Below are 20,052 nucleotides of genomic sequence, written 5' to 3'. Positions count from 1 at the left end.
AAAGTCAACTCCTCTCACTGAATGACTTTGGTGGTTCCACTGTAACTGGATAATAAGCTCTGACAGACCTCTGAAAAAAAAACCCAACGGTCTTCAATACTCTCACCTTCCCTCAAAAATCCTTACAGTTAGGACCAAATACAAACAAACTCCCCCTAAGTGTTACTTTGAATATACTGTACAGTGTTCCCTCGCGCCATCGCGGTTCACTTTTTGTGGACACGTTTTGCGGGTTTTAGTGCAATTTTAGTGCTTTTTTTTTTTTTTTTTTTTTACAGCATGTGAACGCGCATTGTCTTCTGCGTCCTGATTGGCCGTAGACCACTGTCAGTCAATCTCCGTCGTGCCAAACTGCCGTGTTTCGTGTTGTCTGATCGCTAGCTAACAGCTTGCAGAGACTCTGAACTCTGTATGTTTGCACGTTTTCTCCCCGACAAAACCCACAATGTAGACGAAACGTTCTGCACCCAAAAGGCGGAGGAAGATGCTAACCGTCGCACAAAAAGTTTGACTTCTGGACATCCTGAAGGAAGGTAGCCGTTACGCGGCTGTAGGGCGCCATTACTGATAAATACGACGACAGCAACAATATGTTTTAAAAAGGATACGAAAATGCTTCAGCGAATCGCCGCAAGGATGAAGAGGCAGAGGAGTGAAATACGTGTGAGTCACTTAATAATTGATTGTGTCCAACCTTGTAGGTTGAGCATTAAAATTCAAACGAAGGCTTGAACATGAGACAAATGTGAGAAAATGTTAATGCCTGTCGGAGAAAAGGGTATAAAGTGTATAGTGAGGGGTTTTACAGCCTTAAAACATATATAATAACTCTAAAAAAAATTAAGTTGGCTACTTCGCGGATTTCATTTCTTGTGGGCTATTTTGGGAACCTATCCCCCGCGATAAACGAAGGAACACTGTACTCATAAATTCACCAAAGAACTGTGGACTTCAATTGACAAAGTATGAAGGGGGTTTAGGAAGGAGAGTCAGGGGAGCAGCCTCAGATCTTTTCAAGAGAGTTAGAATTGTGGAAGAATTGTGTTTTAATGTTTGCTTTGCTGTGGCTGTGTCTCTGGTTTTGTTTTTGCATTCATTGTTATATGTTTGTCAGAAGGAATGGATGTACAGGTATGTGTGTATGGAGCTATGCATACAGGCGTGTGTTTGCTGGTGCGTGCAGGCGGCTTGCCTCTCACTCAGTCAATAGCTTGATCTCATTGGCGAGAAGTGTGTTGAAGTTGTAGGCCGGGTCGGGGAGTCTCAGAGCTGAGGCTTGGCAGGGGGATGACTGGGAAGGCTCTGCCAGCTCGGGGTCGCTCTCACTGGAAGTGGAGCCCACACTCATGTTGCAGACAGCCTCAGGCAGGGAGCCACCGCCGGGAGGCACAGGGCACACCTCAGGCTCGCTGCTGGTTTCGCTGGTGCTCGAGACGACCGACAAAAGGGACATCTTGCGGGTGAGGCGGTTGGGGAGCATAGACAGGGCGTAGTCGGCCACGATACCCGCCACATCCATGCCACAGGCCTGGTCGAAGGCGATGAAGCCCACGTTGGCGTTGGCCTCGCAGACTACAAAGGAACCTTCGTTAAGCTGCAGGAGGTCAATGCCGCACACGTCCATGCCCAGGATATTTGACACCTCTGTGGCCAGCTGCTTGCCTTGCTCGTTCAGTGGGCACATCATTCCCACACCACCTTGGATCACAGCATATACACATTGAGTCAATATAGCTGCATTGAAAAGCAAAAGGTGATACCTGCACTCCTACAATGTTACCTTCTATTATTTGTCCGCTGTTACTTAATCTCAGTTTGACCTCATAATGACCGACTTGAAATTTCTCACACAGTTCAATGTGCTCTACAAAACACCCACTGTAACTTTAAGGTGTTTAGCTGAATCACAAGGACAACTACAAAGGGAATGATAAGCACACGCCTGTAAAGTTGTTTGAAAAACATGGCCGCCATCAAGCAAAACCTCTTTGCAGAGTCTCGGGCGAGACTTAGCAACTAATTATCCATAAATCATTGACCATTTGTCTAATGATTCAAAAACTCGGAGGGTATCTATTACATGTATGCTAACATGTCTTCCAAAGCATGAGGTCTTCATTTTTTTCAACTGACTGTAGCGCACTCAGAAGCTAAGTACAGTTTTTTAGTTGTATTACACAACAGTTAGCTTGTTTCTAAAATGCTATGGCGGTCACCAACATTAAATGTTTCTTAAAACATTGACAATTCACAGATCAATTATATTTCTATGTTTTCCTATGGGAAAAATGGACGAGCATTCCACACCAGATGTGAAAAAATAAGTTTCTGCTTTTTGTAGGCAATTTAAAATGGATTTAATGTCACATCAGATCCTCCTAGAGTCAGCATGGTGTGTTATATAAATACTAATAATCTGATGACGAATGCCCCAAATATGTCAGAGTGCATTACAGCACCAACTGGACTCAAAACTCCTCATGTTCTGACAGCAGAAATCAGTCTCCTCAGCTAGGAGGTAGTTACTCAACATCTGAATGGCCAGCCTTGTCGAGCTGGACTTTTTTTCAAATAAACATGTCATGGAGCAGATGGCTCAACATGTGTGATACAAGAATTGGAAGGATGGTATGACCGAAAATGATTAGAGTAGTGTAGATATCAACTAGATTCTGAACTAACGTAGTTTCTGAACAGAATACAACACATTAATAAGAACTTCTTTCTCTAAGTAGTTTTAACCACATACCAAGTTATGAATAAGGATTTAAACTTGAAACACAACCTAAAGAGCTGGTATTCATCAGCCTATGCCTTTTATACAGAACCCAGCAAAGCAGTATATTGCAATATTTGTCAGAAAGCAACCATTGCTTTCAAAACAACAGGGTTCTGGCATTTCCAGGTGGACAAATAGTATGATGCCCTTGTAGCTGATAGTTGAAGCACACCCTGACCATTGGATTATTGGAGCCTTTGGAATATTGCCTACCCAGGGAGCAGTTGCTCTGCATACGTCCATCGGTGGAACAGCGTAGCATGGAGCCGATGACCCGGCCACCCACCAGGACCACCCGCACATCACGGCCATGTGACTCCTTGACATACTCCTGAAACAAGTAGGGGGTGTCATGGCGGATCAAGTGGCACAGGTCTGTCAGGTGGTGTTTGTCCCGTGCCAAGAACACTGCTTTGCCTGGGGAAGGGGACAAGGTAACATGACATACTTTAGCAGACCTCTTGGTGATAAGTCATTTGAGAAACCCTAATAGAGGTTTGATATCTTCCTCTGTTTTTCTGACGAGTAGCTGAATCTGCTGACCGAGGCTTTTGTCAGTTCCCCTTCCTATTATGCTTAGGATGCTTTTCTGAGGGGGCAAACAATTGCTTCTCACAGAGACAAGAAAAGATCTGTTTTAATTAGCACCACTTGGCTCCGTCTCGTTCTTGTCAAGCCCTTTGACCCTCTGTCCTTAAGCAGGGCAAAGCATGTGAGTGGCGTGTGCACATGGTGTCTAAGTGATGGTCCAAATGAGATGACAAGCAAGAACAGTGGAATCTTGGTGGGCGTACACCTTATAGCGTGTTTTTTGGTTAACTTAGAAAATTTACCTCATAGCTTTGTCTTAGTTTGTGTACGTTTTCCGGTTAGCATACAATATGACGTGCGTCTTGTCGTGTTGTTAATATTTACTGCATGAGTCCAACTGTGTTCTGATGTCTGTTAGCATCCTATTAGTTTTCCACTACATAGAAACTGGAACTGGAAGTCAGCTGTGTTGCCCGTTTATGATGTCATTAAAGTTGACTCTCAAAAGTGTTACCAAAAAACAAGTTTTTATTGTTTTGCAATTATAGTTTTACATGCATAAAACAATTGTAATGTATAGAAATGAATGAAAAAGATAAATGAATTTAAGGTATGAACATTTAAGGTTACTTTTACCTTCATTAAAGACGACTGTTCCCAAAGACACGGTGTGGCAGCGTGATCAATACGGACACCACCTTTGTGTTTTGTCATGAGTTATTGAATTCCTTAGTATTTCTCTCCTCCTTTATCAAAATTCTGGCACTTGCAACTTTCTTTGGCTTCATTTTGGGTTATTGAGGAGAGAAACACTATTGAATTAAAAAAAACAATAGCAAAACAGGAAGGTGGTGTCTGTGTTGATCTTGCTTCCACATCGTGTCTTTGGGTTCAGTCAATGAAGGTAAAAGTTGCCTTTCATTCTTCATTTGACCCTAGTCCAATGTCCTAGTCCTGCTGGTTTACATCATTGGCGTTTTATATTGTGCTATTTTTAACCTGAGATGTCACGTATTTTAAAAAAATCACCTCTATGCTAACCAACCATTTTAAGATGTCTTGGTCTTACTTGCTTGATGCACACCAGAGTGTCCACATTAGAACAAATCAATGTTTATTTTAACCAAATCAAACCTGACAAGTGTGTGAGTGCCACAAACATTTTAAGTAATTTTAAGTTGACCATTATATTTTATAGTCCAGGCAGGGGATGCCACAAAAGGAAAAAGTTAGGGTCAGACTAATGGCTGTTTTCCCCAACAATATGCCGTAATGGCAGCCTGGTCAAGCCAGTGCCCATTGTTGTCCCTTCACACAATAGCAGAGCCAGTCGAGTGTCAATAACTATGAATAAGAAAGGGCAAATGGGTCAACAGACACTGGACTGTTCTGGACCAGGGCAAAAACTACTTGGCAAGTCTTGAACTTTCCCCACCCATAACCTTCAAGTAAATTAAAGACAAATATGTTAACTATGACCAGTAATGGTTAACACAGCAGCAATAAAGAGGTGCACTAGGTCACTAGGTGCTGTCTTGACATACTCTTGAACACAGTTACCGGCTGTTAAAGTGATATATATATATATATATATATATATATATATATACGTATATATATATAATATATTTTACCTCTGTGGCCACGTGCATTCTTCACTACCACCGGGTAGCCAAGCGGCTCTGCCTCGTCAATCATTTTTCGGAAGTTATCATGCCCCCCTGAGAATACACACAAACACAAGACAACACAGGAACGCAAAGTGTTAAAAGGAGCATCCACACTTTGGTAGCGCAGTTCACAAATTGCTACTGACTGAGCAAGCCGAGTGGAGGGAGAGGGAATTAAACCTGACTGTCACTATGGCAACAGAAGTGACTCAAAACAGCTTTGTGGTCCTGTGCTTGTTAGAAAGGAGCAGTTGCTGAAGCATGCTGAAGCACTTGCATACATTGACTGACGTGTACATGTTTTCAGAATATCCAAAACAATAGTCAACATTGTTACACATTGGAATGTCTCCCAATGTTGAATTCTCCCTGTTTTCACATGGCCGACAGTTCAAATCTGGCATCCAGTCAGGAACAGATGTGATCCAGTGTCACATGGCTTTTTCCAGATACACTGAGTCACATGTTTTTAGTGAGAAAGTGAAGAGAGCAGGGAGCACCGGAGGAGGAGAATACCAAATTTTCAACCATGCAGAGGACAGGGTGAGGCCGGGGGAAGCATCTTTTATTTTGAAAAATCTTGAGGGAGCACAGGGGTCAGGCAGTGAGGCTGTTACATAAGCTCTGTAGCCACTCTGCATGGATTGCCTGGACTACTGGGAAGAGAGGTGAATGGAATGTAGGCCAAACCCGCCCCCCTTCCCGCCCCCCACACGCACACCCCACCCCTCGACGGACTGACTATGCTCTCACAAATTCAATGTGACGAGGATTACTAGAGAAATGTGTGCCATATGCGCTGTCAGCGCTTGTTTTGCCTAATAAATGACTGCAATTGAATAACACAACATGATGATAATATCCATATATAGGACAATAAGACAAATATCACAATTTCATTGTTTCCCATTTACAAAGCTCTTAAAAGGACATGCACACACATACGTGGATCTTGTCAACTCTGGTTAATCTACTTGCTAATTTCCTTTTCATAGTTGCCATAGTCCACTGTACCGCTGATCCAGCTAGACTTGCGCTGAAGTGATTAAGCACTTATTCTTCTGGTGATTTGCTACTTTACATTCAAGCTATCTTAGCGGTTAGCATTATTTCTGTGTCTCCTCCTGCTCTCTCTTGCTCGGTGTGTTGCTTGCTTAGCTATTCCTCATCCTCTAGCCCTCCAGAGATAATGATACTTGGAAGAAATGTAGTTTATTTGCCACTATGGAGGCAAGGATTTGTAACTTAGGGCAGTGGTCCCCAACCCCTGGGCCGCGGGTCATTTGGTACCGGGCCGCACACAAAGAAAAAATAATTTCCATTATTTCATTTTTTTTAATGTTTTATTTTGAAGAGTGGCCGGATTCTCTCTGTTACATCCGTCTCACTTGACGCATGTCCATTGTGCGTGTGCTAACTTTATCTCATGCCGCACAGATAGACTACTACTGTATTTTTACCATTTTTCTTTCACCTCATATTTGGTCTCAAATGCTGATACTATGTGGGAATGCGTAAAGGTAAGTTTTGATGACTTATTGAGTGCTAATGTGCACATTTGTCTCAAGTTAATCCATGCTAGCACACTGCCTTTTACCACACACGTCAAACAGCGATGTAATAATCTCTCTGGAAAAACTTGGCTGGAACTTGAACTGGTTGATGGTGGGTCGGCATTCATTTTGTGCTTTTAATTTGATGTTATTCATGTCTTAGTTTTACAAAATACATAATAAACAAGACAGATTGCTATAATGTACGAGGCTAGTTTGCATGGAATCTAGAGAAGTTCTCGTTGATTCTGAAAGAACCACACACATGGCTCTTTGATTAAATCTCTATCTACACTAGCAGTCAAACGTTTTGACTGAAAATGTGTGTCGAAACTTTAGTTTGTATGTGTAGTGTATGAGCCATATCAATAGGATATCCCAAAATACCATGCAAATATGGCACCCACTGCCTCTCAGCTCACCTGTCACTGAAGCGCCTCATATGTTGTTATTTAATTAGGTTACATTTTATGAATTGACAGTGATATTATCCTTTTCATTGTAGCATGTACTCTCTCAGCATTCACACAATAATATGCTGTTTCTACTCATCCACAACGCTGGTTTGAAAAACACAACGCTACTGTAACACATAATGTTCGAATAAATGTCAAGGCTTACCGTAGGAGAAAGTGTCAGGCAGAGGCACGCCATGGCCAGCAAGCTCCTGAAAGGTCCAGAACTTGTTGACACAGTTGAGTATAGCTTGAGGACGGTTGATGAGGCGACATCCCATTTTCTCCAGGTGGCGCAACACGGTGATGTCACTGTCTGACTGCACCCATGGCGTGGGCACCCGCACCACCACCACTTGTGGATATGATGTCACTGTTTCTTGGTCCACTTGCAGGCCTGTAGGGTGACATGGGGGAGGGGGAAGAGAGGTATGAAATGGGCATATCAGGTAAAACCAACTTGTTCTGTCACAAAACATTTGTGGCCACCCTCAAGTCTGATTTGAGCATATAGTAGAAAACCTACTCATTTAAATCTCCAAAGAAGCGTATCCGTTAGCCAACATCTGGTTTGGTCTCTCTACTTGCCACATTTAGAGGGACTGCATGCAGCAGCGGGTTCCTCCAGCTGCCGAGCTGCCAACATTCGAATGTACGAATAGCATTACAGTATATCCGCATTATAGAAGACGTAACACATGCACGTCCATTAGTTACGTTTGTTGTCAGCTAATAATAGCGATGCGGCTAAGTTTAGCTACTAAAGTTCGCTATCATTGAATACATAATATATATTATAATAATGTATCATAACCACACAATGACTCCAAATTATCTGTTGCTTCTCTGAGATTTCTTTTGTGTACGTGCACACACATGTACGTGCATACGAGATGGCAGAGAGTGACAGCCATGGACGCCGTGTTATTTTATTTGCACAGAAGAAAAATGTATGATTACGAAAAATAATTTCATAATAATAATAAAAATAATCCTAATTTTAAACAAGCAAGTTGCACACAGCCTCTTTAAGAGTCACAAACTTGAGAAAATGGCTGGAGATGTATTGCGGACTCCATCAGCTGCTGCTGGAAAATGTGACCTTTTCTGGCAAAAGGACTCTGTGAACATTCTCCAGTCATCCCCATTGCTCAACTGTGACTGCCAGTTGGCAGAGTTAAGCAGAAGGAAGAGGCACTTAGTTACAAAGCGAGCAGTGTTAAGTTGTTTTCAGACGGCCATGGCTGATGATATGATTATATATATACTGCTCTTCACCATTGACTTCCTCAAACACACTTTCTGTCATGAAATGTATCCTGACAGCTGATCCTTGTTTGTTTTTATTGGTTTGCTTGTGTGCTACCTCTAGAAACAACACTGATGACATCATACAAGACTGTGGGGCCTCAGTACAGTTGAGTGAATATGTTCACAGATTAAAATTGATGCCTCCTAACAAGAGGGCTGGTTCACTGTGACAGCAACACACTGGATGCAGACTCTATTGTGTTAAACATCACACGTCTGACTGTGAAAAAAAGGTAGGCACGCATGGGGGCGACTGTTTAGGTCAGTGTCAACAAACAGCCCGCATAAAGAGCCTTTCAGTGACCAGTTTAGTATCCAGACAGATGTTATGGCACATGATGTGACCCAACAGATGGAGTGATGGCAAACCTTGTGTCCACATGGAGGCATGACACAGACAAGGGTGTAGTGTCTTTGGCCAACAAAATTGTTACCATATGTAGGCCTGTCACGATAATTGATACATACATTGATTAATCGAACGATAAAAAAAAAGTCAATCATTTTTGCCGGGTTTGATAAATTGACATGTGCATGCACTCGTGTTTGTATTCCTCGTCTCTCTTTCAGGCTGGATGACAAGATGGTTACTCTGCAGCTGTCTGTGCACATTGGTGCTAAGTGGAATGAACAGAGAGAGTGAATCCTCTTGTCGTCTCCTCCTCTCTTTGTCCCTGTACGTGGAGGCGGGGCTACCTTGGCTAGCAGCATAAGCTAACATGAACGAAGGCACAAAAGCAATGGTGTCTAAGGCAAATGCCACATCCCCAGTGTGGGAATATTTTGGTTTTAAACAGAACAAACAAGGTGAGCGCATGAACACCGACAAAGTGAGATGTCGCATTTGTTCGAAAGTAGTGACGAGGAAGCAGAGCAATATGACCAACTCGTATGCAAACCAAAAAGGCGGGTGGAAAGGAGCCTTCGTCCTGACATTCAGTAAGTGTGACTCGCTACATTGCAAAAGAAATGCAACAATTCAAGAAATTGTAAAAATGTTTGACAGATAGTACGAATTGCCTGCGGGAACGTATTTGTAGAACATGTCACTAACAGCAATTCCTGAACTGTATAAGTGAAAGAAGACATATTGAAGGACATCAGAAACATAGTGTTGTACTGCCACTACCCCCTACATGACCCCCTACATTAGTTTAACAATACGCTACATAACTGCATGTGTGTGTGTGTGTGGTTTTTATTGGAGTGTTTTTTTTCTTAACGGAGACAGGGTCCATTTTATTTTCATTGAGGTTTTTTTTGTCTTTTTTTGTTTACTTTATTATTTTATTTAAAAGGTGTTGACATTCCAATTACAATGTTTAATACTCTTCAGAAATGAAAGTTTATTGCTTTTAATACGATGTACTCTCATTATTATACCTTCTACTAGCATGCAGTGCCCACATGACCACAACAGCGTGTGCCAGTGGGTTTAGCAAAGAGTAGGTGTAATGTCAGCCATCTGGCAGTATTTTTCGTTCAAGTCCGAAAAATGTGTTGCAGCTGCGTGCAAAACTTGTTATGCACAAGTTTCCTGTGGTGGCACAGAACCAAATACTTGAAGAAATATATACGGCAGTTTTTCTCATAACTACTGTTGCTGACTATTGTTCTTGATTTCAGTAATACCACTTGATCAAGCCTTTTCTAACATTCCACACTACAAAATAAGTAATAAAAGTATGTATGACTAGTGCTGACATCGGATCAATGACGGTATCAGCCGATATTCAAGGCTGCAATATCTGAATCGTATGGGAAGTGAAAAAGTTCAATATCAGGGACATCCCTAGTTTTTACCCCCGTTTTTTTGTTATGCCACCACAGGAGGGTACCACTGATGGCCAAGTGGCAAAGTGTGATGATGATTGTACAACCAGAATCTTATTTAAATGCAGCAGTAGTGTAGTGGTACAGTTTTCTCTGTCCTGGTTGCTCAGTACAAACAACGTTGATAAATTGTATGACTACGTAATTTGTCATTTTACACTTTATATAGTGGTTAACCTTACATTTACAATACATTTAAAAGGATTTTTTGCAACAGGCGCGTCAAACATGCTTCAAGCATTATATCGTGCCCTCTTCCTGGTCCGAGCACGTAAGCTACGGCCTACGTAAGTTTAACGACTAACGTTAGCTATCATTGAATGTAACAACAGAATGACTGCAAATCGTTAGTTGCTTCTCTGAGAGTGCTTTTGTTTTTGTGCACATGCTACAGACATGTAAGTGTCTACGAGACAGCCGTGATTGACAGCCTTGGTTAGCGTCATTAATTAAAGGTCCGACTCTAACCGAAACGGACGTTAACCGAATCAATTTTCCCATAAGAAACAATGTACATCAAATTAATCTGTTCTAGAAAGCCAGAAATGTTAACACAAAACACGTTTTATAGTTGTACAATTATAGTTTTACATGCATAAAACAATTTGAAATGCATATAAATAGATATAATGCATATAAATACATATAAATTATGAATGAAAAGGATAAATTAACATTTCAGGTTACCTTTACCTTCACTGAAGGTATGATTCTTGAACAGGAAGGTGGTGGTGGTTGATCTCGCTGCCACCCTGTGTCTTTGGGAACAGTCACATCTTCAATGAAGGTAAAAGTAACCTTGAATGTTCATTTATCCCTTTCATTCGTCATTTATATGCATTTAGAATTGCTTCAGGCATGTAAAACCATAACTGTAAAACTCTAAAAATGTGTTTTGTGTTAACATTTTTGAGAGTCAAACGCTGGTGACATCATAGAAGGGCGACGTAACTTCCTGTTCCGGTTGCCAATTTGTTTAGCGAGCTAATAGGATGCTAACAGGGAAGGGCGTTTTGTGATTTAAAAAAATACATGAAGAACACAGTTAGACTCACGCAGTGTATTAGTAACAAGGCAAGACGTGCCATATTGTACGCTTGCTGGAGGATACACAAAAACCGAGGCAAAATTGTGGCGTAAGTATTCAACGTTACCCGAAACACATGCTAACCAGGGCGGACGCTAAACGAGGTTCCACTGTATTCTCAATTCAAACAAATAGGACGTCGACTAAAAAGTAAAAAGCACAAGTGGAACCTCTATGGTTGAATGGTGTCAATTGCAAACAGGATAGGACAACATAACAAGAAGGCAGCAGGCAGGAAAGCTCAAGGATGTCTTTTGGTCTACACAGAAAAAGAGAACAGTGTTGCCGTAAGAAACAAATACTGCCCCTCCGCCCCAAAAATTTCTATGAACACAAGCAAAACGCTTCATGGTTGCACCAATCCTATTCAACATATTCGCACACTGCTCCGATTGTACTGGCAAACAGAGCAATGGTAGTGTTGCTACAGTGGGAAGTGTCAGAGAGTCAATATCTAGGTTTCTGACAGAGACAATTGTGTTTTTACTCTGCTTATCTCTGCTCTGCTTGCAACTGTGTAGAGCCCAACACAAGTCATTTTCAATTGTGTAAGGGTTCATTTGCATGGCACTGTATGCCAAGTGGAAAGGAAAATGCAATTATGGCATGTATTGGGCCAAATATTTTGTGACCATTTTGAGTGGCCTCAACCTGTTTTTAGAGACAGGGGGACAGTTTTTATTGTTATGTTGATATGGTCCACAGGACTGGACAGGAACATTGTTCTGTTTGCAACATAACAAGCATTCTATACATTCCATTTCAACGTCACAAAGCAATGAAATCCCAACAATCATTCACTGGTGGGTCTACCGCCCACACAGGGGCACAAATACACTCCTGATCAAAAGACCAGTTAAAAAATTGCAAGAATTAAAATTTTGCACTGTTGGATTATAAGGAGGTTCTAAGTGGAGCTTCAAAATACAAAGAAAAAAAACATTTTTTGATGAAGCAATTTATTGCAGACAGCCATGAAACTGAAATAGGCTGTTCATCAGCTGATCTAAAGTTTAAGACCATAGCTAAAAAAAAACCGAAAGCCCCTTAAATAGAAATATAAAATTCAAAAAAGGACTCAGTAATGAGTAGTTGCGCCATTGTTCTTAATCACCTCAAAAATTGGTTTGGGAATGCTTGATGCCAGTGTTCCCAGGAGGCTAGTGGGAATGTTGCTCCAGGTGGTGAAGATGGCTTCATGGAGGGCATCCACTGTCTGGAACTGACGTCCATTTTTGTAAACTTCCTTTGCCATCCATCCCCAAATGTTCTCAGTCGGATTTAGCTCAGGGGGACACGCAGGATGGTCCACAAGAGTGACGTTATTCTTCTGGAAGAAGTCCTTTGTCAGGCGAGCATTGAACTGCATTGATGTCCTCTTGAAAAAGCCAGTCATTACCACACAGACGAGGGACTTCAGTCATGAGGGACGCCACCTGCAACATCCCCACATAGCCATCTGCATTTTGACGCCCCTGCACAACCTGAACCGCCATTGTTCCATTGAAGGAAAAAGCACCCCAGATCAGGATGATGCCCCCTTCACTGTGCCAATAATGTTGGAAGCCATTAGGACCGTTAAGGTTCCATTTTTTCTCATCAAAGAATAAAACTTTCTTCCACCTTTCAATGTCCCATGTTTGGTGCGCTTGTGCAAATTCCAAACAGGCAATTTTGTGGCATTGAAGGAGACGAGGCCTTTGAAGAAGTTTTTTCTTTAAAACCCTTCTCTCTAGAATACCGTCTGATGACTACTGGACTCCACTCGGCACCAGTAACAACCTTCATTTGAGCAGAGGATCGTCCCGTGTCTTGACGGACAGCTAATCGGATCCTCCAGCTGCACGTTGGTGACATTTTTTGGGATCTACCACTTAACTTTTTTGTTTCATAAAACTCAGGATGTTTTAAGAAGTTTAAAATGACTGTTCTGCTGTGTCCAAACTCAGCAGCAATGGCACTCTGCGAGATTATGCAGCTCAACAATCCGACCACCTTATAAGTGAGAAAGCTTTTTGCCTTCGCCATTAAGAGATCATGACAGTGTGAATACCTGACAGAGAATGACAATGAATCCACATTTTTGCCAAGATTTTGGCTTTTAAAGGTTGTGGTCTTAAACTTTTGATCAGTTGATGAACAGCCCATTTTACTTTAATCATTGTTTGCAATAAATTGCTTACTCAACATATTTTTTGTGTCACTTTCCCATTTCTTCTTTTTGGATTTTGAAGCTCTATTTAGAACCTCCTTAAGATCCAGAAGTGCAAAATGTAAACTCTTGCAATTTTTCAACGGTTAAAACTTTGATCAGGAGTGTATCGTGGACATGGTTTTGCCACTAAAAATGCCAACTCTCTAGAATGTGTTGCAAGTAGGGCTGGGCGATATATTGATATTTATAAGTATATCAATATTTACTTTAAGCACGAAAGCAAAAACAACCATATCCTTCATATCAATACAGACTAGATTTGCGCCGTATCTCCCTCATCTCTTTGCACTGTGTGCGAGCTCCTGGTCCACCCCCCTCAATACATGCAAGAGGAGGGAGGAGGGGTGGAGCAGAAGCCCGGCTGCTCAGTCAAACCGACAGAGTCTGCGGTGGAAGAATTAGTCAGAATGTGGCCCTAATACTCCGTCGTAGCTCAGTAATTTGGAGGTACTTCGAATTCAGAGCATTAAAAAAATCCAATACGAGGAATGTGTGAAGCTGTGCGCTGGCTGCGCAAGTCCTGCCACAGCACAAAGCGGTGTCCTATCACATTGTTCAATATATGGTCCCCATATAAAAAAAAACGATTTAAAAACCTGCTGAAAACGATGGACTCGCGATGTCCAGCGAGTTTCGCAGTCACAATTACTGTATTTAGCACGACAGGAAGTCAGACAGTTGCTAAGCCTGATGCGCTTGACAGGTTGGTGTTCCTGGCACAAAATAAGGACATGCTTGTGTCTTCTAAAAATATTTACCTAAAAAATACTATTGTTCAATTTAAAGTATTTTTGAGTTGCTGACATTTTAAAATTTCCTCTTAAACCGGGCACACACTTCATATTTTGTTCTTTTGTGCTTTTTGTTATCAGCTGAGGATTTGAGCGTAGCTAAAGGTTTGTAATAAAACAAAGATTATATTTGACTTTTTCTATATTTACTTCAAAAAGAGAATGGTCTACTTTATTTTAGCGGCTATTTTTAGATCAAATTTTTTGAATGTGCATCTTGTATGAAGCTGTAAAACTTCAAAAAACATCCATATGTTAAGTATTTATTTTAATCAAACGACTTGACATGCATATTTGGCTTTTATTTTGTCTCACTTTGCAGAAAAAATATCAGGATATATATCGTATATCGATAGCAGCCTATATATCGATGTATCTTGATATAAGTTTTGGTCCATATTGCCCAGCCCTAGTTGCAAGTACTACATCCTTGAAAAATACATTTCAATACATCACATTTCAATACATCACAGCGCTGCCCGATGGATTGATCCTTTGATGTCGGCTCTTCCTATCATTGTGAAGCAAAATTCACCAACCTTGGATTGCTCACCCACTAATAGGGAATGTGAGCTGGGGTTAAACTGTCGTGAGACAGGTTAATTTTACCTTACTGATGATGTGTTGTTGCAGTAGTGCTTCAGTGCTTCATTTTGGTGCTAAATAAATGCAGACTCACTGTCTGTCACCTGCAACAAGTGCTTAAAGGTGATGTTGTGCAAGTAACGTTTTGTAAGTAATGTAGCATCCTGACAGACGCACATAGTCTGGTGCTCTTTTTAAACTTTATTGTTGACCTTAACACGCTAACAGCAGTGCTCAGTTCCAACACTGCACACACATTTGTCCATGCTGTCCACAGCAGCAACGCAACATCTCCTCATTATTCACCAATCATGGTCACGGCTCACGAGGTGCATTGACGAAGAGCAGGATTCTGAACATCAGTACAAGGCTGGGTTTTTTTGCACATTCTCTATGGTCTGTATTGCTGCTGACTTTGCTGTGGTAATTATGACAATTTGTTGTAGATTTTTGGACACATTTTGTGTGTTTTCCATTTTGAAGTTCGGGCACTGTTTCAAAAGTACAGATTTGGCACCGACATCGGTATGTAAATGATGTTATTAATGGCTTCTCCTAAGTGTGTGTGATGTTTTATTGATGTTTTGATATCATTATAGTCAGAATGATAGCTGTGTTTATTTGATAAATAGCATCTGACTGCTAAACGAATTAACTATTATGCCTAACCTGCACATAGTTATATGCATGTTTTTGCTGCCATTGTTAATATTAATTTTCAGTTTATATGCATAGAAGACGGAGACATTGATTTTATTTAACTACAGTAATACACCATGTGTACACATCAAAGTCCACAATTAAAGTTGATGCGCCCGTCTGATGACTTGCTCTAACCGGAAACCCCAGAGTGGTCAATAATTCCATACACCAATTTCAGGGATCAACACTACCTGTTAGTCTTCCTCATAAGCATGTTATTATGGGACTCATCTGGAGGGCGGGGTAAATGCATACAAATTACATTCACATGTGTCATGGCCAATTATGCAAATTAGATGATGGTGTCATCTATCCCCCAGCAACCCGCCAGTTAGAATACAGCCCTGTGGGGAACACTGAAGAAGCTAACACTAATGTAAAGTACAAAGAACCTACTAAATGCAAATTATATGAATTTCAAAGTATGACTGTTTAAAATCCCTAATCCTGCTCATAAACATCCATCCATCCATTTTCTATGCCGCCAATCCTCATTAGTGTTGAGGGGGTATGCTGGACTTCGGGCGAGAGGCGGGGTACTGGTCGCCACATATAGACAAACACTCATTCACACTCACATTCATACCAATGGACAATTTAAAGTCACCAATTAACCTAACATGCATGTTTTTTGGAATGTGGGAGGAAACCGAAGTACCCGGAAAAAACCCACGCACGCACGGGGAGAACATGCAAACTCCACACAGAAATGCCCAACGGAGATTCGAACCCAGATCTTCCCCATCTCCTGACTGTGTGGCCTGTGTGACTGTGTGCTACCACTCAGCCACCGTGCGGCCCTGCTCGCAAACAAAAACGACCAAATTCAAACAGGTTCAGAGGCTCCATTCGCAGACCCACATAACTACATGTGCACTCTTTTCATCGAAAAGGGACACTAATACTAGCAAAAGAGATCTTCATTAAATCTTATGTAACAGCCAAGTTGTGTGCTGGTGTTAATATTTGTTCCAGGTTGTCATAAAGGTGATGCATTAATCATCACTTCCTTGTGGAACTTCCTAGAACGCCCTTCTAAACAGATCATGGGATGTGAAATGCCTCTCACCCTGTCGAATGGTGGGTTTGCTGTGTGCAAGATCATTAGTCACTGAATAGCTGAGAGTGTGAAAACGTGTACTTTCATATGTGCTCCTGTGGACAAACCACACCAATTAATGTATATGTAAAACTTGAACCTCTGCTCAGATGGAGTATGACAAAACCCAACCATCAGTGATCATGTCTGTAATTTAGCCATTGACATCAACTATACTTGCTAATCCGTATGTCCTATTTGGATTACTGTACCTTTGCTGAAATTACAGACAAGTCAACACTATAGGTGTGAGGGTAATGCAGAAATATATAAAAGAATATAATAAATGTCTGCGTGTAATGCAATGTGCACAGACAGTGCAGTGTAAATCCAAGTATGAGTAACCCATCTACTGGCCATTAATCTGTGCTGTCAGGGCTCAGGAGACATTTGTTGTACACGCCTGGACGGATTACAGGTAATGCTAACTGTCTTGCTCCAGTTGTGTGCATACAGGTCTAGACAGTGCTCTACCTGGCTAGGGATGGCATTAGCCTAACCAAGCAAAACATTTAACACAATTAGCAAAAGAGGTTATGCCATTGGCATGGGTTTGTCTACATGTTTGTATTCTATTTCTACTAAGTGCTAAAAAGACAAATTACCAATGAATAAATCCAAAAAAGGTTACCATTTTTTGCTGACTGACCTGAATGCTTGTGTTAATTTGTCTTGTGCCATGCATATAATGACTGGTCAACTTTAGATGGATATTCTTCTCATTATTTTTTTTCGGTTTGTGAAATGTACAACCGAAGGGACATTTGAATTTGGAGGGAAAGTCAAACCAAATTTCCCTTGGCGGCAGATTATGCATTTGGTATATGCTCATATTCCGGTTTTGAAAAACCCGAATATTACCCCTGGGTTACTCCTTTTCTAACCCGAAAATCGGGTCATGTATACGCCTGTCGGGATATCCCATTCAAAAGGAACATTAATTTGTGTTCTGCGCATGCTCTGTTCGAAAGGAATCTTGTGTCTTTGGCAGGAAGTACTTGTAAACAGGACAACATGCAAACAACACACTTTTGGAGTGAGGGGGAAACAAGCCACCTCGTTAGTGTGGTGAAAGACAGGAACATGATGTCTTATTGACGGTCGAAAGTACCGTAATAGCGATATCTATCAGAAGGTGAGCAAGCAGTTACGCGAAGCAGGGTTTGTACGAACGCATCTTCAAAAGTGTCCGGGGGGGTTCTGGGGATATAGCATGGATGTGGATAGCACAGCTCTGGCTCCATTTCCTATTTCTTCACGTTCTTGCCTTCCATTTGTGAAGAAAGTGAGACAGAATAGTGTCAAGTACTGGTGGGGGGTCAGTACCAGCACCAAAACGCAAACAAAGGCGTTCATTATCTGCCGTGCCGGTGTTGTTGTTTTTGGAAACAAGAAGAAGAAGCAGAAAGGACGCGCATTGCGTCATGATGTTTTCTGCGACGTGGTCCGTGTGGTTTTTTTCACATCACGCATGTAAACGGGTTATTCCGAATGTTCCAGAAACCAGAATATTGACCTTAACCCGAATATTGACTGGATGTAAACGCAGTCTGTCAAATCACGTTGCAGCAGCCTATAAATTGTACTTATGTATGTTCACATAAATTATCAGATTGCGCATACAGTATATTGCATTGAATTACATTTGTGTGCAGTTAATTCAGTACTGTTGCTTTATTGGACACACCAAAACTGTGAGGGATGTGCCGTCACTTCTCCAAAAGTGTCAAGTCGTGCTAATGCCAGCCTGCAACCATTAATGTGCTAATTGAGACACACACATCGCTCATCCTGTGACACTAGTCCACTTTGCGTGGCCCTGATGAATTCCATGTGTGTCTGTTGGTGAGGCACCTACTGTCACCATCACATGATGGAGCACAAGTCAGCGTTCTGAAATGTGATGTCACAACAGTCACAACCAAAATACAAACCATCCCCATAATCTGACTTGGTAGGAGCCTTGTTATGGAACGTGAAATCAATTTAGATACATGGGCTCCTTATATTTTAATAACATTAGAAATGGTTTTGTGTACAGGTTGTTCATCAGACAGCTGCACTGGAGGGGAAACAAATTTCCACCCCTTTTACTTGACTTCCCACAGAATTCAATACTACAACCACATCGGTGTATAACCAAATTACGTGCATACTTAAGTCTGATTTAATATATTTCCCATTATTAATTATATTACCAAAAGAGAAGTATGCATGCCCTCGGTGAGGGGGCGCTTGGAAAGTAGGTTAGGCGGCCACATATTTGCTTACACTTTGCCTCCTTGCTAATAGGCGCACCGAGCTAGCCCCCGCAGCACACGAGACAATAACTGTTAGCTTGTAGCATCGAGCCTGAACCGCCTGGAATCACAGCTTTGAACCAACCGACGCACATTATCCATCCATCCACCCATTTTCTATACCGCTTGTCCTCACTGGGGTCGTAGGTATGCTGGAGTCTATCTCAGCTGTCTTAGGGCGAGAGGCGGGATACACCCTGGACTGGTCGCCAGTCAACCACCCAACATACATTACGGTTGTTATAACATTAAACTGCACAAGTTGTTGTATATTAACTAGAGTGTAGTTACCCAATTGTCCCTCGCTGATGGTGAGCACGATTTGATCCATGAGAAGAGAGCGGAATTCCACATCCTCCTCGGCGCAGCGCTCCTTCAATGCCCGGAGGATCTGAACTTGGGGGTACTCCTGGCTGATACGCCGGTCGGTCACGAACCAAAGACGGGAGCACATTTTCGGTGGGCTTGTGGTTCCCAACGAACAAAAAACAAGTCCAAAAGAGTTGTAGCTGATGTGCGGTGTGTGGGGGGTGAGGGCTCCGGGGGTGGGCAGCAGTGGAAAATAGCACCGAGATGCTCACACAATGGAGACCTGGCGCGACTACTGAAGAGCACCGCCACTAAAGCGCAGCACCAGCTCGGATGAATATTCTTGTTTTACCTTTGTTTGCCGTCATTTGTAGCCATTTGTAGTAAAGCTACAATGCCGCCGCTTCCAACAGAATTACAGCCTCCTGGTAGAGAGCAAACAAACAATGTGTGGCGTGGTGTGGCGGTAGTGTCTCCACGTCGTTAAGCCTAACAATAAAGAATCCCTGAGAAGATAACGACTGAGAGGCGCACAACCGTGGGGGCTGCTGTCCACGCCGTGCTAGTGCTGAAAAGTGCACGCGGGTTTATGGTACAGAAATGTATACAACTCCGCGTGCACAAGCCGGGGACGGCCCCAAAATAAAAATGTTGATGTGTAGCTGTCAGCCAATCACAAAGGGAAGACTGTTTCACTGCCGTAACGCTGTGCTGGAAGCTTGGTGGGTGATGCAATGCGGACCAATGAGAGGTGTGGACGTCACAAAAGGGCCGAGTCTAGCGGAGGGCGCGCGGCTTTATGGCGTGAATCAGTGCGTGAAGGCTCCGGCGC

General features: G+C 42.1%; 1 protein-coding gene across 1 annotated transcript; it reads right to left on the bottom strand.

Moving 5' to 3' along the window:
* Window positions 1-233: 233 nt before the first annotated feature.
* On the bottom strand, window positions 234-19,901 carry rimkla (ribosomal modification protein rimK-like family member A). Its single transcript, XM_054778517.1, has 5 exons — window positions 19,203-19,901; window positions 7,155-7,385; window positions 4,945-5,031; window positions 2,993-3,196; window positions 234-1,698 (listed from the first exon to the last, which is right to left on the bottom strand). Exons 1-5 carry the CDS (start codon window positions 19,363-19,365, stop codon window positions 1,196-1,198), a joined length of 1,188 nt encoding a protein of 395 aa, XP_054634492.1. The 5' UTR covers window positions 19,366-19,901; the 3' UTR covers window positions 234-1,195.
* Window positions 19,902-20,052: the final 151 nt, after the last annotated feature.

This window comes from Dunckerocampus dactyliophorus, chromosome 1, assembly GCF_027744805.1.
Source record: "Dunckerocampus dactyliophorus isolate RoL2022-P2 chromosome 1, RoL_Ddac_1.1, whole genome shotgun sequence".
In the NCBI taxonomy this organism is placed as follows: Eukaryota; Metazoa; Chordata; class Actinopteri; order Syngnathiformes; family Syngnathidae; genus Dunckerocampus; species Dunckerocampus dactyliophorus.
The sequence above is the reverse complement of the archived record's forward strand: the minus strand, read 5'-3'. Positions and strand labels throughout refer to the sequence as shown.